At 37.2% G+C, this 24441-nt stretch overlaps 1 protein-coding gene across 2 annotated transcripts in view; it reads left to right on the plus strand.

Moving 5' to 3' along the window:
- Nucleotides 1–24441, plus strand: part of LOC134527879 (proteasome adapter and scaffold protein ECM29) — a 157867-nt gene that overhangs the window by 35473 nt on the left and 97953 nt on the right. For both annotated transcript variants that reach the window (XM_063360870.1, XM_063360872.1), the window contains exons 8-13: nucleotides 1401–1590; nucleotides 4921–5009; nucleotides 5715–5904; nucleotides 14409–14647; nucleotides 22774–22990; nucleotides 23817–24089. In XM_063360870.1, coding sequence (XP_063216940.1) covers nucleotides 1401–1590; nucleotides 4921–5009; nucleotides 5715–5904; nucleotides 14409–14647; nucleotides 22774–22990; nucleotides 23817–24089 — 1198 coding nt within the window. The remainder of the gene's footprint in view (nucleotides 1–1400; nucleotides 1591–4920; nucleotides 5010–5714; nucleotides 5905–14408; nucleotides 14648–22773; nucleotides 22991–23816; nucleotides 24090–24441) is intronic.

Genomic DNA, 24441 nt, shown 5'->3' on the forward strand with positions numbered 1-24441 from the left:
TCCATGCAGTGTTGCCAAGTTTAGAATAAGCCACATACCATATTTACTCGTGTATAGCGCGCCCTCGTGTATAGTGTGCACCACGATTTTTGCAACAAATTCCAAAGAAAAAAATTGTAATTTTTTTCCGATAAATAAATTTTAATAACATTTTGTGGTACCTGTTAAGTAATTACCTATGAAACAAATGATTATTTACATTGATGTGTGGTGATGTGTCAGGAAAATACTTAAATAAAATACTCTTCCACCTGAAAGCGAAACTTTTGTGGCATACTGTACCATCTGAAACGACTGATCAAGCTAAACTCTGCTGTGTAGACGGAAGATAATGAAGCGCTGTATCGTCACAACTGGTACAATGGCTGGAGGAAGGGAGGGAGGCAGGCAGGAACGGGACTATGACCATCAAGTAACCTTGACAGTTGACAGGACTAAACACCACCACCACCACCACCACCACCACCACCACCACCACCACCACCACCACCACTCCCGTCACCGTTGCTAAGCTGGCGCAGAGAACTAGATGACTCACCTCGCGCGTGCAAGTGTGTGTGAGCATGTGTGTACGAGAGACCAGGTTGTGTGAGTGTGAAAGAGAGGTCTTGTTGCGTCACCCATCACCCGGCAGTTAACGTCTACCACCCTTCCTCCCCCCTTCAACTCTCAACTTTTTTTTTCCGTGTATAGCGCGCATTCTTGATTTTTTTTTCCTTTACTGAGGGAAAAAAGGGCGTGCTATACACGAGTACATAAGGTACTATGCTTTTTCAACATAAATTTTATGATAAATTTTGCAAGAATTATTTGGGTGAATACAGTACCTCTCAAATCCAAAATGTTTTTATATGAGTGTTTTGTTGAGATGAAACGTTTGTTTTGTCATAAATAAATGTATAAATATTTTCACATCCTTTTTAAAAATATTCTTAAAACATTAATTTAGCTTTCATGTGGTATAGTTGCTACAATATTCAGTGGTATGAGTTGAAATACTTCAGTTTGCATGTACTTGGAGACAGGGGCGCAACAACTACATTTTCAAAGAGGGGGGGGCAATATACCTTTTTATAAAGAATCATCAATCCCCCCTATTGAAGCGGGGGGTCCGGGGGGTCCTCCCCCGGGTAAATTTTGTATTTCAAGGTGGAAAATGGTGCTATTTAAGCAGTTTTATTATCTAAAAATTGATTACACAGCACTTTCTTTGCCCCCGTTTGCCCCCATTCAAGGTTTCAGGGGGGAAAGGGGGGGGGGCAAAAACCCTCGCCCCCCCCCTCCCTGTTGTTGCGCCCCTGCTTGGAAAAAAGAACATCTGTTTGAAGCGTAAGAGCGATACTCGCATGGGCCACTCTTGTAGCACGATGGACGGCTCCGGCCATGCGGCCATGTTGCAGGGCACTGGACTGGAGCAGCCCCGCGCTGCTGGTGCCTCTCTACGAGCTGTACCTGGGCACCCCCGCCCTGGCCAAGTCTTCTCCCCCGGAGCAGCGCCGCCGCCCCGCCAGCACGCGCATACGCCTCAAGCTGCTGCCGTTCCTGTCCCGCGCGCGCGGCCCGGCTCTGCTCTTCCCCTCCTGCATTCAGGTCGGTGGCCCTTCTCTCATGCAAGGGATGCTTCCTCCACCTCCTGTGACGAGGAACAAAACGGTAGTTAATCCCAACTCACCCTCTCTCCATTCTCCTGTCCCTTTCGTTGTGACTAGCAAATACTGACACCTATAGCATTTATTTATACTTAAAATCAGGGTGACGATTGGTCGGGAAATTCGGGAAAACCTGGAATTACCCAGGAATATTTTGCCTCTGGAAAAATACTTGAAATACCCAGGAATTTATTTACCCCTTGGGAGATTTGCTATTCTTCCATACTGTAATTATCGTCTAACGTTAAATTCGTTGATTATGTACATCTGCAATTGATATCGGTATTGAATATATATTTAATGGTAATGGATTGTGAAATAAATATTTATTTTTAGAATAAGAGACGACATGGAGAGTCAGCATCCACAGACGAAAGCGTTATCGGCAATCCTGACGCCACTCATGTTTACGTGTGACTGTGACGCTCTGAGAAACGTTTTCAGAACCTGACGCCAGAGCGCAGCAGAATTAAGATTGCTTACCTTGCGTAATTCCAATTTTCTTAAGAAGAAAATGAAGTTTAATTTTATTATCGTTGGATAATTTATGGATTCAGTTTATTGAATTGTTGTTGGTTTTTTAACAGTTAGTACTTGTTTAGGTGTAAACTTTTATCTTGTCAATAGTTGGCAACACTTCATCTAGTTTACCAATATCATTTTATCTGCAATGTGCATTTGCGCGGAAAGTAACGTAATTCGGCATTTTGTTAGGATATGTTTACGTAGGCAGGCTTGGAAGTAAACTTAAATTTAATTAATTAACGTCGCTGTAACGAAAATCGTTTACGTCCTACTTTATAAGTGTATAACTGTTGAAGTAACAAATGGAAAGATCAAGCTTGGAAAAAATAACATGTCGTATGTAACTTAACCTCAATTTTTTTGTTTTGCAATTGTTATTCTGTTTCATGTTGTGATGTTTTAAGTTAAGATAGTTTCTGTTCGTTAAATAATCTTAGTTACTGATATGTTAGTATCCGTTTATATTCAGTTGTGGTGAATTTTTTCAAAAATGGCCAATCCAGGACACACAGGAAAGTCTTCCTTTCAGGAACAGTGGCTTAATGAACCTTATTTTAATGATTGCTTACATAAAGTCCAGAGTGACAAATATTCAGCCTCTTGCTCTCTTTGTTGCAAAGTGTTTTCATTGTCATCAATGGGGCTGACTGCAGTTGTGAGTCATATGAAAGGAGCAAATCACACAGGATTTTCGGTCAATGCAGATTGTCTTATAGTGTTATAGACAATATGGAAGAAGAGACCCTCGTAGCGCACAGATGTGTGTATGATGCTGTCAGCTATCTGGGTGGGATTCAGTCAGTGCCACTTACCAAGCCTATCCTTCACGCAGCACGCAATGCACATGCTCGCTTCATAGAAGCCCAGCAGGAACGCAGAGCAGCAGCATCAGCCCAGTTAGAGGAATCTCGTCGTCGCAAACTAAGCGATTTGGCTGTTAAAGAACTGGAAGCCAAGAAGTGTAAAATTCTTGAAGATGCTCGTGCTGAAGCCAGAAAAATTGATGATGAACTTGCTGGTATAAAAAAACTGTGAAGCTATGAAATTAAGTGCTGTGCTTACTGACAACATATATCGGTGTTCTTATATTTATTTTAACCAAATTGATTGGATGTTATATTATTTTACATAATTTGAACTAATAATTTAGAGTTTCTAAGTTTTTCTTTGATATGACAAGTTATTCCAGCGTACCTTTTTCCGAGAAAATTTAGTATTACAAAGAACGCATAGACTTAGTATAGAAAATGAGTTAAATATTCTGGAAAAATGAAAATTTCTGGAAAACCTGGAAATACTCAGGAATTTTATTCTAGGGTTGGAGTAGTCACCCTGAAAATTAAATAAAATTTTATTTACATAAATAATTTAAACACAGAATTAATTCTCTAGTGAAAACATTTATTTTTATTCATAGAAACTCCGCACCTGTTAGCCTAAATGAAAAAGGGAAATGGTTTTCCTGCAATTTAGATTTAAGTTTACTATAGGAACTACCACTAGCCACTATCTTAAACTATGCGTGTTTTTTTTGTCTCACTCGGCAGCAAAAATTTTTAAATCTTTGTTGTTATATTTTTTGCTAGTGAAATGTAGAAGATAAAATATTATAAATAATCATTTATCAGGTTACATGACATGATTTTAAAAAATAAACATCTGCAAATTAGTATATTTTCAGTATTTGGTTAATGGGCAGCAGTTTGTTTACCCTACCCCAGTATGCTAGTTTTGGTTGGCAACTACGTTGGTTGGTATTCTATTAGCATACTAGCTATCGTGTGTCTGGATTAACAAATTCTTTCTTCTCTTCTGCTTAAAATTTTATTCACACTTTTGTATCCATGGGTATAACAGAATGTATAGCAGAATTTTGGCATCCTGCTGGGTGGGCTTTATCTCTGCCCACAGTTTTGCGATGACCTTCCTTTTTGCATAAGCTGGGTTTCTTGTGTCACTCAATTGCTCCTCAGAAGTAAGAACTCCACTGTTCACTTTCCTTTCCATACTCAATGCAAAATTGAAACAATAAATAATAAACCACTTCAAATTATTGATCAAGAGTACTGTCTACCCACGCGGAATGAATGGTCCGTACATTCCGGTAAAAGCAGGTGGAAGAGGCATGCGTGTGACTGGCACCAGCTATGTGCTTTACCATCTTCTTTTGTGCGTGCTTCCATTTGAAAACTTGGGAACATTTCAAAAGCTTATCGGCGCTGGTTGAAGCAGGTGCGTGTTGGTAACGCTGGCGCAGGAAACCTGCATAGTATGTGCGGTACCTCCAACACTACAGTGTTGTGCCGCATGTCATGCACATGTTGCAGCTCTCTATTTTCAGATTTTTGGACACTTTCCCATTGATGGTCCCTGGAAATCACGCCCAGAAGTTTAAATATTGTGAAGTGAGACTTTTATATTACTCCATCCCCTTGTAATTAATGTTATGTTATTATAACGTTACATTATAAATTATAATACATACTTAAAGGTTTTATTTTGAGCCAGATTTCTGATTGTAAGTAATACTGTAAAGTTATCTTTCCAGATTTAATATTTGATATTTTTTTTTTTTTATTATAAATAGGAGATTGTGTGTTTTAAAATGGCATGGTTAAGTAGTTTATGCCAGATTTTAAAGGTGCACATCAGGTCTTGAGTACATATTTAGGTGTTATTGTGTGCACATCTTAACAGCTGCTCTACAGGTACATGAGAAGAACTGGCATTCTGTGTGGTGTTGCAGGTATTCTTTGAGTCGCTGTACGGCACAGAGTTCACCAACGCACGGCTGAAGTTGATGGCTCTGCAGTTTGCGATGGTGGTGATCACGGGGTGCGTGCAGTGTGCAGGTCATGAGCACAGGCTCCACATCACACTGCTGGTTTAGTTTCTTGCAGTTGAAATGAGAATATGTATGAACCTGGTCGGTCGTTGTTGGGGACAGTGTGAGTTGTTGCATTATGTGACACCAAACTACAAAGTGGTGAAATTATATGGATCTAAAAAACCACACTTATATTACAAAATGTTATATCTTTTATTAATCTGTTAAGTTTTGAGTGAAATTAAGTTCTTAAAATATATTTGTAGTTTTATATTAAGCTACTAATATAATGTAGTCTACTTGAGGATGAAACATTATCATGCTGGCTGCAGAGTATAAATCTATGAAGACATGAATCTGCCAATTTTTCTAGAGCTATGCAATACAGTAGTGGAAATTTTTAAAAGTTGATTGAATGTATGTAAGAAATATAATTTTTTTTAGTTAAGTGAACAAATGTTTTCAGAAACCACTAAATCATTATGTTAATTATTAGTGCATTTGTATCAAGCAAAATAGCTAAGTTGTAAGACAAACTCAGTGGGGGTAATGTTATTTCTTGACCATGATTCATATAGATACCTTATTTAAATTATCTAGGTTGTAGATTTATATCTAGCATTACCTGATTAATGAGCTGCAGATCGGCAAATCAAGATGGAACATGAAAGAGCAGGGTGCAGGCGAGTGAGGCGGCATGTGTGCATGCGCAGGGCGAGCTTGGCGCGGTTGGCGCAGGTGGCTGCCGTGTTCCTGTCCGGCCTGCTGAAGGTGATAGCTCAAGAGGAGAGCAGTCTGAAGGCTCCGGCGTACGTCGCAGCGGGCAAGCTGGCACAACGAGTCCCATCTCTCGTCAACAAGGACCTGCGCCTGCTGCAGACCTTCTTTGACGCCCTCTCCAAGGTGGCTGGCCCACTCATAATGTTTGTTGTTCCAAGTACCTGGATATTCATGCCTTTACCAACAACATTGAAAATGATACAAGTCAAGCCGACATTCTACACATCATTACTAGGCTTGACCGTGTTAAATACAGACTTTCTAATCTTGCGCTATTATCATCAAACAAACTAAATGGAATGTAGAAAATATTAATGGGGAAATGTCTACAACAAGCTCCTGCCCTGTCTTCCAAGTTGAGAAACAGGTCAGCCTTGATGGATACAGCCCTCCTAAACCAACAAGAAATTATTTCCTTTCCCCAAGGTGAGATGCTACCATTGGACCCAAAGCTGCTGCAAGTTCATACCTTTTTCGTCCCTTGTCACCATCACCCCTCCAGTCTTCACCCCCTCCCATCACCTCTCCCCCTCCATCTTCAGTTTAACTGCGCACGTATTATTTTTCATTTCCCACCCCTCCACCAACATGCTTTTCAGTACTGCCCCTGTCACTGTGCTTGCCACCCAGCCGGTCACTAATGTAAATTATTTTTGTCCTTTACCTGAAACCATTTTGCAGTATTTTCATCCCAATCTTCCAGCTGTGTTTTTATCCTTCACTGTCACCACAGCCAGTTTCAACCCCTATCAGCAGTTCCCCGCTTCTTTCACATCCTGGCAAACTACCCCTCAACCCCCCAGCAACCAATCTGCAGTCCACCCTGCCACAGTTCCAACCATCAAACCCACCTCAGGTTCATCAACCTACAACAGCTCATGGGTATGAATACCAGATTTATGGGAGAGTTCTCCACCCCATTGAGTGTCTGCTTGCTGGGCTCCAAAAAAAAAATTGTTTGGACCATAATAAACTGATACAATATTTATGTCACCTTCTCAAGTTACATTAGAAGGATAAAATACCTGACAAACAACTGTTTGAAGTGATTTTCCCCTTAATTCAGCCAAAATTAAGTGAATGCATTTCTTTAGCTATAGAAAATAATTTTCCTTTAGATCACTATCATGCTGATGTGTTAAATTTTCTTATTCCCTGACGCATGATAATCAATATAAGACTGGAATGGTACAATTGTCTATACTATAGCAAAAGGAAGAAGCGTTACCACATTACATTGCCGACATAAAAGAAGTAGCACAGGTCCTAAGTTTAGGTTTGTTGGAAACTAAAGTAGTTATGAACATTAAGGATGGAATGAACGTTGCTGAGCGTTCACGCTCTGTTTTCCAAGCTGGCTCACAGAATTTTGCAGAGCTGGATAGTTTGTTCATTCATGCCACAAACCTCAAGTTCGCTAACTACCAGGGTAGTTAACTTCTATTTTTCACAGCTCAAAATGAACCAAAAAAAACTTACACTAACTCCTTCAATTCAAAACATAATTACACTAGCAATTATCAGTCCAGGTACAATCACTCACAAGAACAGAAACCATTCTGCAGGTACTGTAAAAAAATAACCAGGCCATGTTATTGAACAATGTCAGATGTCACGCAAAACAACACAAGCAAAATTATTATAAACCGAAAGGTGGCCAGGAAAAAAAATTTTGTCACCTCACTCAAAGCCATTCAGGAATTTTTCCTGCTCTGCTAAGTTAAAATCTTTTCACACAAGTATACAACAGAAACAACAATGCATTACTCAACCTAAATGTCAACTTCCAAAAAAAAAGTAAATACAGTAAACACACGAAATCGCCAAAAAACAAATAGGTGCAAAAAAATTAATCCTCAAAATAAATAAGAAACCTGATGTTACCGAACCTCTGGGTCATCCACAAAACAATGCAAAATATGCATATGTCCAAAACTTCCCTGCAAATAGAAATGTCACAACATTTTTGGAAACATCCCAACAGTAAGTACTAGTATTACCTTATGCTAGTACACTAATTGACTCACATGTATACTAATGTATACTAATTGATACTTCCATCATTTCTTAGTTTTATTTAGGACCTCTTTTTAAAAAATTGTAGGAAAATAATTTAACTATGAAAACCAAATCTCTATCCTTAAAATGTTTCAATGCCTCAAAGCAGCCACTGAATATTCAAACAACCATAGTTATCAAAGTGAAATTGATTTATTTCAATGGACTATTCCATTTTTAGTTTGTTATCTCATTCTGGGCTCAGATTTCATTGCCAAAAACAGGCTTAGTAATTGATCTTTAAGCAGGCATTTTAAATTTAAATTTAATAATCAAGTTTTCATCTCCTTTATGGTGCCAGGATCAAAAGCTCAGAGTCATAATCACCACATTAGTTACAAGTAGACACCTGCGAGTACTCGAAATTCGAGTTTCGAGTCGAGTTTTTTAGTAATACTCGAACTCGAGCTCGTGGTTTTCAACAACTCGAAATTCGAGCGAGCTTTTCTTGCACTCTACCTATAGAAAAAAAAACTCTCATTATATCGGAATAAAAGTCTTACAACACTATTATCCTTTACTTTATAATGTAACATGATCGACCGTATACATGAACACATCATTTTTACGTACCCGGGATTTACGAATTTCCGTGATTAATTTTTTTTACTTCTATAATTTTCCGCATAGCATTAATGTATCACTTTCCTGCTTTATGCGGAAGTATTTCCCGCTTTATGCAGAAACATTTCCCGCATTTTACTGTAAAAAGCGTTTAAATTGTCCGGGGTCTCATCATTTACGCCATTAAATGTGTGATATAAAGTCCCGTTTAAAAATTTTATGAAAGTTCCTGCCAGTAATGGCGCACGTAAATATAAATATGAAGAAAAGACAAATGAACAACAACTTACGAAGAAATATGGATGATGTACCATAACTGCAGTACAATTCCAATAGTTATCTTAAGATAATTACCATAAAAAGAACTAAAGATTCTTTGTAGATACCATAACTACTGCAGAAGCATGATAGTTACCACATTTGCACTATAGTTGCCGTAATAACCGAGAAGTGTATTTACCGTGATGGTAATGTATTTATTTAGGACATATTAAAATTAAAGAACATTATTGAAAAAAAAAGGATGTTAAATCTTGATATGTACGGTTGGCACATGTTGCTAAGAAATAATGTGATCTGAAAGAATGCAGTACTACTACGAAAAGTGAAAAGGGTACTCGTGGATTTTTAGGTTATGGCAGTCTCTCTTTCGTTTTTCAGTAATATCGGCCGAAAATTAACAAGAGTATTGGAAGTTGGCAGAAATGCCGATTCAACTAAATAATGGCAAAATCGGCTTCTTCAATACAGCTCTACATTTGATGACATGAGTAAACATATTTCAGACTACAGGACATTGAAAAAGACTTTAATTTCCATGTAGGTTTATTGTGCGTAAGTTTTTTTTGCAAGTGTAAATTGAATTAAGTAAAATGCTTCTATTTTTATTACTTTAAATTGATTAAACTTAATGACAAGTTACAGATATTTGACACTAATTTTGAGGTTAAACAATTTGGTAAATATGTAGAGTAACGGTATATGCGAAAAAAAATGCTAAAAATCTATGCTCTTTCACTTCCTCTTTTCAAATCAACCGGCGGAGATAAGAAATTCCAAATACTTTAGGAGATATAGAATTTTTTAATTTTGCAATACAACACCTGTACAACCATTAGACCGACGCCATTTTTGTTATTTTGCCGTATGTTCGTGAATGCTTAATAAATAAAATGGTCGATTAGGTCAGGTCAGTTACATTATTAATACTTTCAAACTAAGCGGACATAAAAAAATAATGTGAATTAATTTCAATGGTTCTTTAGTTTTAAAGTATTTATAATGTAACTGACCTGACCTAACAAACCCGGACAAATGATGAACATTAACAACTCACGTAAAATATTTTTGTTACTTATTACTTGCGCAACAATATCCAAATAAAAAATAAGACTTTAAAATTAGAAACGTTAAAAACCCACCTAAGTTGGAGGCGGGTACATTTCCTTTGCCATTAGAAGGAAATGATGTAGTCGTTCACCTACGTCGCGATACCTCCGACGGAACATTAATAAATAAATAAATAATCACGTATTGGTTCATTTGAATACTGGCCAATCACGGAACTGTCACGTGACAAAATTGTCCAATAAGAAACATAATAGATACTCGTAAACCAGAAACAATGGTGATCGCCGCATGAATACCCAGGTATTGTGATGAAAATTAAAAAATTCGATATTCCTAAAGTATTTGGAATTTCTTATCTCCGCCGGTTGATTTGAAAAGAGGAAGTGAAAGAGCATAGAATAAAAGTATTTTCGGAATTTTAGCATTTTTTTTCCGCATATACCGCGACTCTACATATTTACCAACAATTTTACTAAAGCATTCCAGCCACACAGGTTGCCAGCGAGAAATGCTTCTCATCTGCTGTAAACACCATCTCCAATCGTAGAGCTAATTTAACTCCTGAACGTGCAGAACAAATTATTTTTCTGCATGATAGATTGAAGAACAGAATTTAATACTCTATGACAATCTCTCTCAGAATTTTTGTGCTGAAAAGTGGAAATGTTGAAACAATGTGAATGTACTTTTCAAACAACATGATTTTTGGTGCTCAGTTAGTTGAAGCTCAGTAAGGACTCCAGAAAAATTGACAAGGATGAAATTATTCCAAAGATATGTTACATTTACACAAACATATACGTACTTGTAAACTGTGGTTATGTTAGTTGGATGATATCAGTTGCTAATGAACCAATGGAAACAGGTTAGATTCAATGGAAAACATGTTTTTTTTCCTAGCAGTGCAAATTATAAAAGCACTCTGTAAATAGTTACCCAAAATTAATAAGCCCACTTCATTTTAATACTTTATTCAAACATTATACCTACTAAGTTTAAGGTAAAAATAATTTCCCAAAAGTGTAACTGTATCACAAAAGCTCAAGCTTCGAGAACTTTCAAGTAAGCTCGCTCGAGCTTGGCTCAAAGTAAAATTCTTAGGCTTGCAGACCTCTAATGTAGGTCTATCTATTTAGTAGGCTAACAATGATAATGGTTTCTTTTTTTATTTCCATATTTTTCTCAAAAGTTCTCACATTTTATTACTCCATCACAGTAAATTTATGTGCAATAAACTTTAAAAAAAAACTCGAACTCGACTCGATACTCGCGAGTATTTTAGCAAACTCGCTCGAGCTCGACTCGAAGTGAAAATCTTCTGCTCGCAGAAGCCTAGTTACAAGTGCTGAAGATGGAAATAGTTCACTTTTGGACCATCTCAGGCAAGAGAAAAAATTTAAATCAAAAACTTAGGCAGTAAATTTTCTGACTTTTTAACAAAAAAATTGGAATGCACCATTATTAACATTTTTTAGGCCCTAAAGTGCAAATTATGCAGAATCACATAAAAATTTATTGGACAACGATGTCATTGAACCATCCACTTCTCCTTTTAGTTCCCCTGCTTTTCTGGTTTCTAAAAGCAAGAATCAACACATTTTAATTTACTTTAGAAAGATGAACAAACAGCTTGAATTCAAATTTATACCTTTACCTGACCTCAATTTGGCAATTCGTTGGTTCAGTAAGGCAAAATATTTCGGTGTTTTCGACCTTTGGAATATCACCAAATTTTCACTCATTCAAACATCCAAACACATCACTGGTTTTTGTGTACGATGGAACTTCTACCAGTACAAAGTTGCACCATTTTGGTTGGCAACTGATGCACAGGTGCTGACTCCTTTGCTCAACCATGTACTGGGAGACATTAAATTTAAGTATGTTTATTTCAACTATTGAGATGATGTCATGGTTTATTCTGAAATATTTTAGGACATTGCCCTCCTCACAGAGGTACTCCTCAGAATTCGCAGAGCAGGACTAACAGTGAATACCAACTAATTAAAATTTTCAGCCCAGGAAATATCATTTTTAGGTCATTTAGTCTCCAGCAAAGGAGTAACCATTGGCCTTGAAAACACCTAAGCCAGTTTGGAGTTGAAGTCTCCAAAGGATGCTAAAGGTGTTGCCTGCTTTATCTGTAGGGCCAAATGCAGTAAATACCAAATTTTGCTGAACATGCTGCCTCACTGAATGCTCTATGCAAGAAAAATGTAGAGTTTCACTGAGGATCTGAACAGGACAAGGCTTTCCAATTCCTAAAACAGGCCATAGCCAATCCCAGTTTTATGTATGGCCGATTTCACTAAGCCATGTATCCTACAAGCCGATGCATCTAGCATACAGTAGGAGTAATCTAGTCACAGGAATTGGACGGTTGCCCTGAACCCATCACATTCGCCTCTCGCACACTAACCCATCAAGGAAGGAAAGCATCTTCAGTATAAGAGAATGGTAGACAGCAATTTTTGGCATAGATAAATTCCAACAATTTTTGGAACACAGAGAATTTCTTCTAGAAACTGATAACCAAGTCCTTGCATGGCTTTTGGCACATCTCAAGCAGTTAGAGAAACTTGGATGCTGGATTGCCAAAATCCCATCCCTCAAGTTTCAAATTCAGAATATTCACGGCTTCCAATATATAGTGGCTGACACATTTTCTCGATGTTTGAGAGCTCCTCCCACAAAACTCTTCCAGAGGATCCTCCAAATTTGTATCATGCTCTCCTCACCAATTTTCCATTGGCATTTCAAGACCAGTTTCGCCGGCAACCAGACCCATACATTCCAAATATCATCGATCAAGTCAAATCAGGTTCTGCTGCAAAATTTTAAAAATTTTCTAAATGTAATATCAGATGCAACATTCAAACTCTTTCAAAATCATCCTACCCAAAAATTTATGAGTAGGGATTTCCATGTGGATTCTTTGGTGCTTCAATTCCACAGATTCTACCTGGAATCAGAACCATCGTTTCTAAAGCTGGAAGGATGAATTGTACCACATAAACAAATGTATCATATTTAGAATGGTACGTCATAAGAACTGTCAATAATTTGTTTGTAAATTTGATTCTCATAAATTGAAATTTGCCACAATTACTTATTTTGCAGCCTGACTGACAATGTTTATGCAACTCGCCTAGCACTAATGAAATTACAGTATTTTTATATTGATTCTGGAAACTTAGTTTGTGAAACATTCATTTAAAGGGCAAAACATTTCAACACCATAGTTAATATTTTTCATTTATTGTACATTATTTTATTTTTGCTCCTTGACACCTAGATTCGGATTTGAGGGGTGTATTCGAGGCACTCTCTGGGATTCAAATTCGAGATTCAGATTCTGTAATATTGTGATTTGATCCATCACCAGTTAAAACACACAAAATTACATTTTGGAGGTTTTTTATTTGATTAGTTCAATGTGACCCCTTACCTTGCAAAACAAAGTAAACAAAACACTTATTCACCATATCATTAACCTATGTTTTAATATACTACTTTTTGGAGTACACACAACTACAGTTTTTTTTGAACTTAGCAATTTAGAGTTATCATCTGTAATTATTTAAATATATTTATATATATTTATGGTGAAACTAAAATATATATTTAATTTTTTTAATTTTATTTGTAAATTTGTGTATGTTTATACAACACAAAGGCTCCACAGTCGTGTAGTTATAAATTGTCCACAATAGTCTGTTGATACGACTTGGGTAGCCAACTGCCCTTATTTGAAATTCTTCAGAGGTGCCTTTTGTTTAAATGTAGATAAATAATTGGCAAACATACTATTCAAGTTTTGTAAGTAATGCTAGCTTTACGTATTACATGAAAAAAATCTTGTCATTGCTAATAGTCATTTAAACAGTATTAGTAGTTTTTTATATATATTTTTGCTTTTAAATTAAATTCATTTCTGTAATTTTTGTAATTATTTGCACCTTACAATATAAAACAATATTTAATTACGTCAATAATTTTACGCCAGTGAAGAAAATATTTTGTGTTAACTTTGACTCAAAGTTGGCAAGCTTGATTCAACTTCGAATTTTTCGAATTAATATGCTGGCAGCATTATAGAAGTGCAGTAACATGCACATTATTAAAAGTATAATAACTAATTCATAGATCAATAACTTTTTTTTATGTATAATATCTTAGCTCATAGTATACGGCTTTCGTGGAAGTAATTTTATGGAAGTCAAGGAACGGAAATGTGAAAAATCTAAGGTGGTGCCACTGGTGGTGGATGGTGCGAACTAAAGTTCTCGAAGTCAAAGGGAAACTTTATATAATTAACTGTTTTTTTTAATGAATTTTAACATAAAGGGCAGTATTTTAATAAAATTCCTTATCAAAAATTGGTCAAAATTAAAGATTTAGTATTTTTGTATGTTTTTTTTTTCTTTATCTCAGCCATTTCACAATATACTGTAGTTTAAAATGTGCGTCTGCTAACGTAACTGCACCGGTAGCGAATTCCAACGGTGGTTGCGGAAAATCATGTGTGATTCGCTTGGTATGCAGTTGAAAACCCAATTTGCATACATTTATCACCCTCGGCAATTTTTCTATGACTCAGGCTATATCTAGCCATAACTTGCGATGCGGACACGGGCGGGTTGTGTGTGTGGCAGGAGGACCAGGAGACGCGGCTGAGCGTGCGGGAGGCACTGCTCAGCATGGTGCAGGCTTTCAGGGTGGGGGACGACACGGAAGCGCAGAGCCGCCAGGTGATGATGCAGGCACTGCTAGCTGGCCAGGTGGAAAGCAGCGAACCGTCCGCGCGCTTCCTCGCCGTTCGCTATGCCGCCAGCGTGTTCCCTGCACGCCACGTGCCCTCGCGCTACCTGCTGCTGCTCGCCACGGGAGACAGGTGAGTTACTCAGGTGGATGGATGAGGGTTGTTGAAGAGTGCAGCTCGTTTGGTTCGCATAGACACGCAGAGAGTATTGCACACGTAACCTTGAATAAATATTGGTGGTTGCTGGCTTGCGACTGAGAAATAAATTACACGTGCAGTGTGCACACATTTTCTCAGAAAGCCGTCTGCTAACATCCGAAGCATGCTTGAATGGTTCGTGTTGTGCTGCATGGTTCAAAACCTATTAGTTTTAGCCATAAAAACCTAATTCATGGAAATGTTTATAATGAATTTAGCTGTATGTCAAAGGCCAGCCCCGTATCACAGAATTTTTTTATTGCAGCTAAATATTTTAAATAGCTTTGTTGGAAAAACTTAGATATGTATCAAAGCAACTATGATTAACCACAGATCCCATGTAGTTCTTAAATTTGATTTGCGTGCCAATGTACACCATAAATGAAAGAGGTTTCGAGTTTAGTGCGACATGACTTGCATCAACAGTGAAGTGTTAAAAGTGAAACCTTGTATTTGCATTCTCGGTATTTACTTTTTCTGCGATTTACAACATTTTCTTTAGATTACATTTACCTGTCAGTAAATGCAATACAATACTTTCCCTCAAATTACATCATGGAAATTACTTTTATTCCCGCTATTCACATCTCGTTTCCTACGTGAAAACTGGTTTTTATTTACATAAAACTCATTTAAGACTTTTTCACACTATACAATTTCCCATCAAATATGACTAGGCCTTTACAAATATCAGTTTTTTAGTTTGAATTTAATATGAATATCAAATTATTCTCAAATATGAATATTGAATTTAAATAAGTAGTAAGAATTTGAATCCCACTAAAAACAATTTTACACATATAAATATACATATTGCATACCTGCCAACCCTCCCGCTTTAGGCGGGAGTCTTCCGCTTTTGTGTGTAACCTCCCGCCCTCCCGCTTTTGCCTTTGAATCTCCCGCTTTTGCTTCCTTTCGCTTAGCGGCACTAGAAATGGCCGGTATCAGGTTTCAAGGTTATGTTTCTCCATGTGCTCGGCGCTGCGCTGTGGCGCTCGCACAGCTGTCTCAGCTCGGCGATCGGTAACGTTCGTCTCACTTCGGCTAGAACACGAAGGGCGTAGCCAACCCGTAATCAGCGCTTAAAATAATTCGCCAATAGAAATCTTGCATTCTTGACCTTCTTACATGCTTTGTGCAGCTTGGGGTTTTTTTTTTAGTTGGTCATCTATGGTAGTTCATGTCGTGATAAATATCAATATGTTTACAAAATTAATTGCACGGCGAATGTGTTTATGAAATGAATTACGCGGTTAAAGCAGCAAGTAAGGTTCCATACCTCAAGTAACATGGCGGAAAATAAAGTGACTAAATACTTGACTTTATACAAGAAAGCTTATAGTGATGAGTTTCCTTGTATTTTAACTTCCAGAAAGGAGATCATTTTGCTTTTTGTTCGCTGTGTCGTTGTGACTTTGCTGTATCGCATGGGGGAAGGTGGGACGTCGTGAAACACATCCAAACCATGAAACATCAAGATAATGTACGCTGTGTTGATGCAAACAAGAAGTTAAGCTTTTGTGGCAGTGCAAGCCAGCAAAAAGAAAGTGTTACGAATGCCGAGTGCTTGTTTACGTGTTTTGTTTTAGAACACAATCTCCCTGTTAGTTGTTCAGATCATGCTGGGTTGTTGTTTCGCAAAATGTTCCCTGATAGCGCTATAGCTCAACAATTTGGCTGTGCACGTACAAAAACGTCAGCAATTATATCTGAAATGGCAAAAACGGAAGAAGAAAAACTTGTGCAGACGTTAAAAAACGGTGCATTCTCTGTGGCGACAGATGGGAGTAACGATAGCGATTCAAAATTATACCCCGTTGTTGTCAGTTATTACAGCAGTGAAGCAGGTAAGGTGGAAAGTTCAGTGCTTTGTGTACCTGTACTGTCTGGAGACTCTACTGGAGTTAATATTGCAGCATTGGTCATACAGTCTTTGAGGTCACGGAATATTAAACTTAAAAATTGCATATCATTCAGCACTGATAATGCTCCTGTAATGATAGGCTTGAAAAACGGGGCAACAGCACACTTAAAAAAAGAAATGCCCAAATTTGCCCAATTTGTTTGTTGTGGGTTGTGCTTGTCATTTAATCAATTTGGCTGCAGAAAAGGCAGCAGCAACTCTTCCTTGCAAAGTTGATGAGATATTAGTAGATATTTATTTTTATCTTGAAAAAATGCAAAAAGGAAAGATAAGTTAAAAGAATTTCAAGTATTGCATGACACAGATGTAAAAAAAATGTTAAAACATGTTTGCACTCGCTGGCTCTCGCTAGGGAAATGTTTGTCAAGAATGCTGCAACAGTGGGACCCCCTAGCTAGTTATTTCAATTTTGAGGTTAAGTCTTCACGTCCACATGAGAAGTCGGGACAATTAGATTCGTACAGGATACCAAAAATGTCCAAAGCTGCCTCTTCTGATAGCCAAACTTCAGTTAAATGTTCTAACTTGAAACGAAGTTCTGAATCACCAGTTCCAGAGTCAAAAGTAAAAAAATTCCACTCTGCACAAAAAAGTGGAAATAGTTCATGTAATCTTTCAAGAGAAGAGAGATTATTGATGTCCCTTACACGGCAACTAAATAAATCGTTTTGTCTGTTCCTTCAGAATACATTGCCATTATGTATTTGAAAAACCAAATGTGGTTTTGCAATCGCAGAAACCACAAATTCACTTGTTACGCTGTATTCTAATAGAATTGTTCAAAGATGTCATTACAAGATTTGTGAAACCTACTGTTGTTAAAAACTCTTCATCATTGTTGGAGGTTGACTATCACAATAGAATGAACCAAAAAGAAGATAATGACATTACAATTGGAAATTATACTTCTAGGGCAGTGTGTGACCATAAACCTGAAGGAAAGTCAATTTTTTACTCGTCTGTTAGGGCGTATTTTGTACGTGCATGTGATTTCATGCTTCACAAATTTCCCTTCAATGATAAAGTTTTAATCAATGCTGAGGTAGCCCAGATTAATATTGTTTGTAATGCATCATTCTCCAGTTTGACATTTTTTGTAAATAAATTTCTATTCATGTTAAGTTATGAAGACCAGGTTTTAGATTCTGCAATTGATGATTTGCAGTCGGAGTTTTGTCAGTTTCAACTTGAAGGTCTTGATGAAGCCATCAAGAAAGAAGAAAGGATTGATATTCAGTGGAGTTTGGTGGGAAAAATTGAAGTTTGAAGTATGAAAAACTGTCTAAGGTTATTCTGGCAATTTTGACTATTCCCCACAGCAATGCTGAATCTGAGAGAATATTCAGCCAGGTACGAAAGTCAAGGACACAGTTTAGGTCATCCATGTCTAATGAGACATTAGACAGATTGATGGTGGTAAAATCAAGGCAACAGGGATGCTGCTATGAACAACAATTTGACTCTGCTTTCCTGAAGAAAGCTAAATCTGCAACCAGAGAAAGCTTGAAGAAGTAATTTATCAGCCAAGTTAAAACTACCTGTAAGTAACTAAGATTTATTTTATCTAAATTAATTTTTGCCATTGATTGTTATTTGGTATCCTGTGTGTTTTTCTTTGAGTTTGGTGTTGAAACAAACTTGCCTCTAGAAATGCCATAAACTGTATTCTATGGTGATTACTTGCGACAATAATGAGATACAAAAGATTGAGAGTTCTGTGTTGTGAATTTCTATATTGAATAGTGATTTCATTGCTTTAAATATTGCCAAACTTGTATTGGATTAATTTAGATCACGGAGCATTGCTTTCCACAATGCTCCAGTGGGTGTAAAGAGTGGGTGTAAAAAAATGGTGCGGAAAATAGTTCTTAAAAATAGCAACTAGCCCCATTAAAATAAAGAAATTTCCACCATCTAATTTTCAATTTTTACTTAGAAAAATTGTTAAATAGCACCATTTTGCACCTTCAAATCAAAATTTTCCCGGGGGAGGGCCCCTGGACCCCCGCTTTATTTGGGGAACCAAGTATTTACTCCACTAAAAACCTCCCTCTTTTTGACTAGCCAAGGTTGGCAGGTATGATATTGAAAGAAAAGGTACAGTAAATGTGTAGTGTAGTGTCTTCTGGGATATAAGATAAATAATACTAAAGTGAATAGTATTTTAGATTAAGTCACCTACAGTTACTATAGGTAAAACTTGGTTGAAATATTCAAATTTTAAAAGGAAAAATGGAATATTTAATTTTCATGGTAATCAAAATAGGATCTGCAAAAAAAAATATTTTAATAAAAAATGCAAAGCGAATATGTAAGGCAATTGCAGTATGTGTGAAGAAAATTGAAGAGGGTGGGTTTAAAAAGAATGTCGGTGAGCAGTTTGGATCTATACTTAAATATCATGTAGGTCTAAAAAAAAATATTTCAAAACTTCTTAGTTTTTTTTTACTATGTGAAAATAAGTCATTATTTATATTAACATTACATCAACATTTATGGATTACATTTTTTTTTTTTTGCTTTTTTTTAATTACAGTGTAAGAACACAGTAGCTGCTTAGAATGTTCCTCTCTTTTCCTGTACGGTGTATATGTGCTTGGTAAAAGAGGTGCAGTTTTCATCCCCTCTTAGTATAACCCCCCCCCCCCTTATTTTTTTTGACTGGGGGAGGGGGCATGCATGACAAGACATAATTGCCTGAGCTGTCACTACGCTAGGTGGGCCTGTATCTGGTCGGTCTTGGTTCACTGTGTATTATCCACCAGAAAAACATTGTCATAGGTTGTTAGGCTTAAGAGTTGTTGCTATGAGTATGCGACCAGATGTTTTCCACGAGATCTATACAAGTTTTTTCTCTTCACCGCTCCTTAACGAAACTAATCACAGAAATAACATGCTGTGTTTCTACCCTCTGATATGAAAACTGTCAACTTTAACACCTGTGCAGTGTTTTGATTTTTATGGACACGTACCTATTTATCTTTATCAGATTGCTATCCGTTCTAATCTATTACCTATTGTTAATGAACTGCCGGACTCTCTTCTACGTAAAATACTTTAGCTTGTAACGTGTGTGTTAGTAATGGTTCTGAATTACTGTGTTAAATCCGGCTTTACTATATAGTCTTCTCAAAATTTACATGTCCAGATGTAGCAAAAATCTCCACATAAATAATTCCAAAATAGTATGAAATTTTTGTGGAAATTTGTCCCTGCCCGATGAGAAAATCTTCTGTCATCCCAAAACTTGTTCCAGACATTTGAGATACCACATGGCCGTATTCATAAACGACTGAATATTTTTTTTTCAAAGTTTTAGTATTCAAAATTGAATTGAATATGAATAATAAACTAGTTATTTGTTTTGATATTCAAAAATTTGGATATTTGCACAGGCCTTAATATGATCAAATGTTTTAATCCTGCAATTTTTTCCACAAGATATATGATATACGTTATTGTTCCTGATGTTGAATTGGCCCAAAAAACTTTGTTTCTCATATAAAACTTTTTCTTTTTCCAGTTGAAATCCATTATTTGTTAGGAAATTACTTTTTTGCTTATTTAATAACGGGAATATGAAGCTGTCCAATGTGAAAATTTTCTTTCAGGCACGTTTTCAATTATTATTTCAATTATCCATTGTCGCAGTGTAGCGCTGGTTGGCATGATGTTTGGTTAGATTGAAGCCTGTATAGAGTGTGCGCACAATCGAGTATCAGTATCGATAGCTCGCCAATATCTGTAGCTCGTGGACTCTGTCGCTTGCCGAGTGCAGTTAGTGTGTACTATGACAATAGTTATAAGTATGCTACGTTAGTTCTGTTTTGCATTTGGTTCACTGTTTTTGTTGTCATTTTCTTTTAAGTTGATACAAAATATTTTTGTTTCGTAATATTTATTTACTTGTTATAGAGAACAAATTAAAATTGAGATTGAATGCAAAAGTAGAGTATTTGTTTGATGTGTAAATTCTCATTCAAAAAATTCTTAAATACCTCAATATTTTGTACAAATAAGATGAATTAATTTAATTAAAAATAATTTTAACATATTTTAGTTTTTTATAATGTATTTTGGGCATGGCTTGATTATTGATGGTACATTTATTAATAGGCTATTGTATATTAAATTTTTCTTTAAGGAAAAGTGAAAGTATATTTTGAAGAAAGAATACATACAGGAAATTAGGTACTTATGTAGTAGATGAGTTAAGAGTTTTCCTTCAATTAACACTTTCCTGCAATACTGACACTTAAACAATCAAAGCCTTTGACCATTTTTTGTAGCTTTGTCCAAAGTGTGTTTAAAAAAATGAGAAGCAAACCAAATAGTTTTATTTTTTCCTACCTAAATATTCTCAGTTATCTATTATATATGTAATAAGGTGTAGCAACGTACCACCATCCAATATTGTAAATAATTTTGTGTTAAATTTTATATAGGCCAACCATGTTTTTAGATAAGAGAATGCTCTTATGCAGGTTTGCAATACATAGTACAATAATAATGCACATAGTTTTCTTTTTTTTGACATAATGTACAAATTTTGTATGTGCAACATGGGAAAGAATGTTTATTACAAACCTCATTATAACAAAGTAAGTAAATTTCTGTCACCTCATCTTTGTATTAATGAGGTTTCACTCTATTGACATTGTTTGGGGGCTAGGCTCAACAGAGCCCAATGAAACTCACCTCTTTCTTTCCCTTCGCTCCTTCCTCACACATCTCTCAGCTCTGTTTGTTATTTTCAGTGACTGCTACGAGTGATGTATGTGCAGGACATTTGAATAGCGCGCCAACTCCAGAAGAGGGGCGGGAGAGCAGGGTAGCATCAGTGCCATGCACCCCTATTAAAGAGTTATAAATGTAGTAACAAAATTTTCTTCCGCAAGTCTGTGCTTTCAGTGAACGGGGTCATAAACATCAAAACTGTTTTTATTTTAATGGCTACGCAAATAACTGAGTGTAGTACCCAAACACATTGCAAAAGCCAATTTAATTTAAATATTATAATGGTTTTTTGTAATAATTAATAGGGATTATATTGTTTGCAACAACTTAGAAAAGTTGATTAAGGGCAATGATGATTTTATATACTTTTGCCAGCGACCAAATTTGAACTAACCTACAGTTGTTTAGTTAGGGGGATGAACACCTTCCTGCAGCCATTATGTACAGCCAATCGCCCTATCTCTCTTAGCGACCGCTCAACTCTCTTAGCTACCGCCTGGGATAGAACGCTCTCCACACCCCAAAGATGTAAACACTTGCTGTCACTGATATACTTTTATCTGGTACAGTAATTAAAAATCATTCTTAAACACTATAATTTATCTTCAGGACCTACCTTGGGTGTTGGATTGCATTTCTTAGTTGATTTTCTTTTATTAGCCAAATTTTTTAAACCAATGATGAAATTGTTCACTCAGCCCACATGATGGGCTGAGTACCACCTAATCGAACTTGTGCCACAGAGCTTTTGAACTGTTTCGATCAATGTACTGCCAAATCGTTGCAATAAAGTATTCTATATGAAATCCTGTGATTTTATCTGGAGCAACCATGTGATGAGGATACTTCCAGACTGAAGCATGTGGGACGCCTCGGAGAGCCCACATAATATATAGTGGTGTGTCCGTCGCTGAGAGTGTACTCATCCTTGTGAGGCTGCTGACTAGAGGGTTTGAGTCTCACTTTGCCATGGGCTATGTTATGGCTCCGAGTAAACAGACCTGGCCAGGTCCACATGCTCACTCAAGTGGTTGCACCCATTTACCTACTATCATAACATAAACGCATACACCTAGCGGCATCCTCAGCCATGTCAGTATAAAAATGTCATATACCAAATACAGTGATCAAACATAGAAGTTATGTTTTGTTACTTCTACAGACTTTAGCAAAATAAATATTTTCAAAGCAGACATTTATAAACTTAATAAAAAAAACTTTTTTTTATTAAAATATAAAACAACAGATATGAACTAAGAAGTTTTGCATCTTCAGTAATAAGAGTGTAATTACTGAAACTTGCAATGACACACCTGCAATCGTCGTCTGCATCTCCGTGCCAGACACACAGCAGCTTGGCCGTGTGAATGAGGCTGGTGTGTGTGTGTGTGTGCAGCAAGGAAGAGGTGTCCAGGGAGGCACTGCGCGCGCTCTACGGGCCGGGCAAGGGACGTAATGACCCGGAGCCAGGAGACGAGTTGGTGCTCCTGCCTCCCTTTCCAGAGGTGGCACACTACCTGGCGGAGCGTGCCAGGACGCGCCTGCAGAACCCTGCCACCTGCCACGTCGCTGGCAGCCACACCCTGCCCTTCCCCGTGCAGACGCACGTCGCCGTGAGTCGCCATTGCTGCCCGTGGGCCCTCCCGTTTCACAGTGATCTTTACAAAAATGTTCTCTGTTAAAAATTCATGTGAGAGAATGTTTTTGCGGATAAATGTTTTTTAGTTAAAATTATTGTGAGACTCACCTTTGCTGTAAGAGAATACTTTACTTTACACTTTCAAAGAAATCACTTGTAGTTTATATCATACATGTACAAATGTATTCTCAGGACTATAAATCTTTTACTATTTCAATTTTCAAGGTAACCATAGTGTGCCGCAAATTAATGATTTGGCTCGGCACATTTTTATGTTTTTATTTATTCATGCTTTTCATGAGTATTATATAACCCACATTTAATTATTTTATTTTTTAATCCTATGGGGTTATTATTTAAGTTTATTTCATTTTATGTAAGTGGGCCAACGTTTTCCCATTTGCCTTTTTAAATCGATTATGTTTTTTTTATTTTTTCTATGTCTTTCTTTTCTAAAACAAAATTAAAAGCTATCAGTAATAAAGGCGAAATGTAAAACTAACATTTTTCTCTTTTAGTTTATTACCTGTTAGTAACAACGATCCACTCTTTATAGGAAGTACTGTTGAGCCTGTATAGAATTTAAATCTAAATGTCTCACGATGGTTCCACTGTGGTGATTTGTCACCTATAGGTTTCATACTACTCAGCAATTTCTTTCATTTCAAAGATGTTATTATTCTTATTATTGATGAGGAACCACTGACACCACAATAGAAAGACTTTGTTTTTATTTTTTTCTGCCATATTTCTATTATCAGAAATAATCTCACTTCAAAATGTGTGTGTGTGTGATGAAGGTGCTGGAGTACGTACGGGTGTGCCTCTGGCGGGATGCTGGTCTCCCTGCCCCGACCTCTGAGCACCCCTGCGCACACACCCCACGCTTGCGCACTCACCTGCTCGCCCTGTGCCAGGGAAATGCTGATGAGCTCGACGAGTACTTGTGGCTAGCCGAGCAGCTGCTGGGGGCAGGGCCCACCGCCGCTCCCGTCGCGGCACTGCTCGAGGCCATAGGCTGCGTGCCCGAGCGCCTGGCTGCGCGCTTCTCCACACACCTCCCACTTCTCAAGGTCAGAGCTGCTACGGCTTGTCTCCCCCCGCGGTTGTAGAGCACTGGCCTCTAGGCTCGTTCAAGCAATCCAGCGCTCACAGCGAGACATCTCAGAGCTATGGACCAATGTACATCATGATCATAAATACAGGTTGCGAACACACAAATAGGCTACTTCTGAAATTAATAAATAGCTGTTATTTTAATTATACAGAAAAACCCAACAAAGTACATATAATTGGTGATCATGAAAACACAATCTTTAGTAAATTAGTTCCGTAAGTGCTTCTGGGTTCCTAAAGATTCTTGAGTGCATTGAAGAGCACATATTTTGGCCGTAACAGAAGCAATTAAATTATATAAATTTATAA

Source organism: Bacillus rossius, chromosome 1, assembly GCF_032445375.1.
Source record: "Bacillus rossius redtenbacheri isolate Brsri chromosome 1, Brsri_v3, whole genome shotgun sequence".
Taxonomy (NCBI): domain Eukaryota; kingdom Metazoa; phylum Arthropoda; class Insecta; order Phasmatodea; family Bacillidae; genus Bacillus; species Bacillus rossius.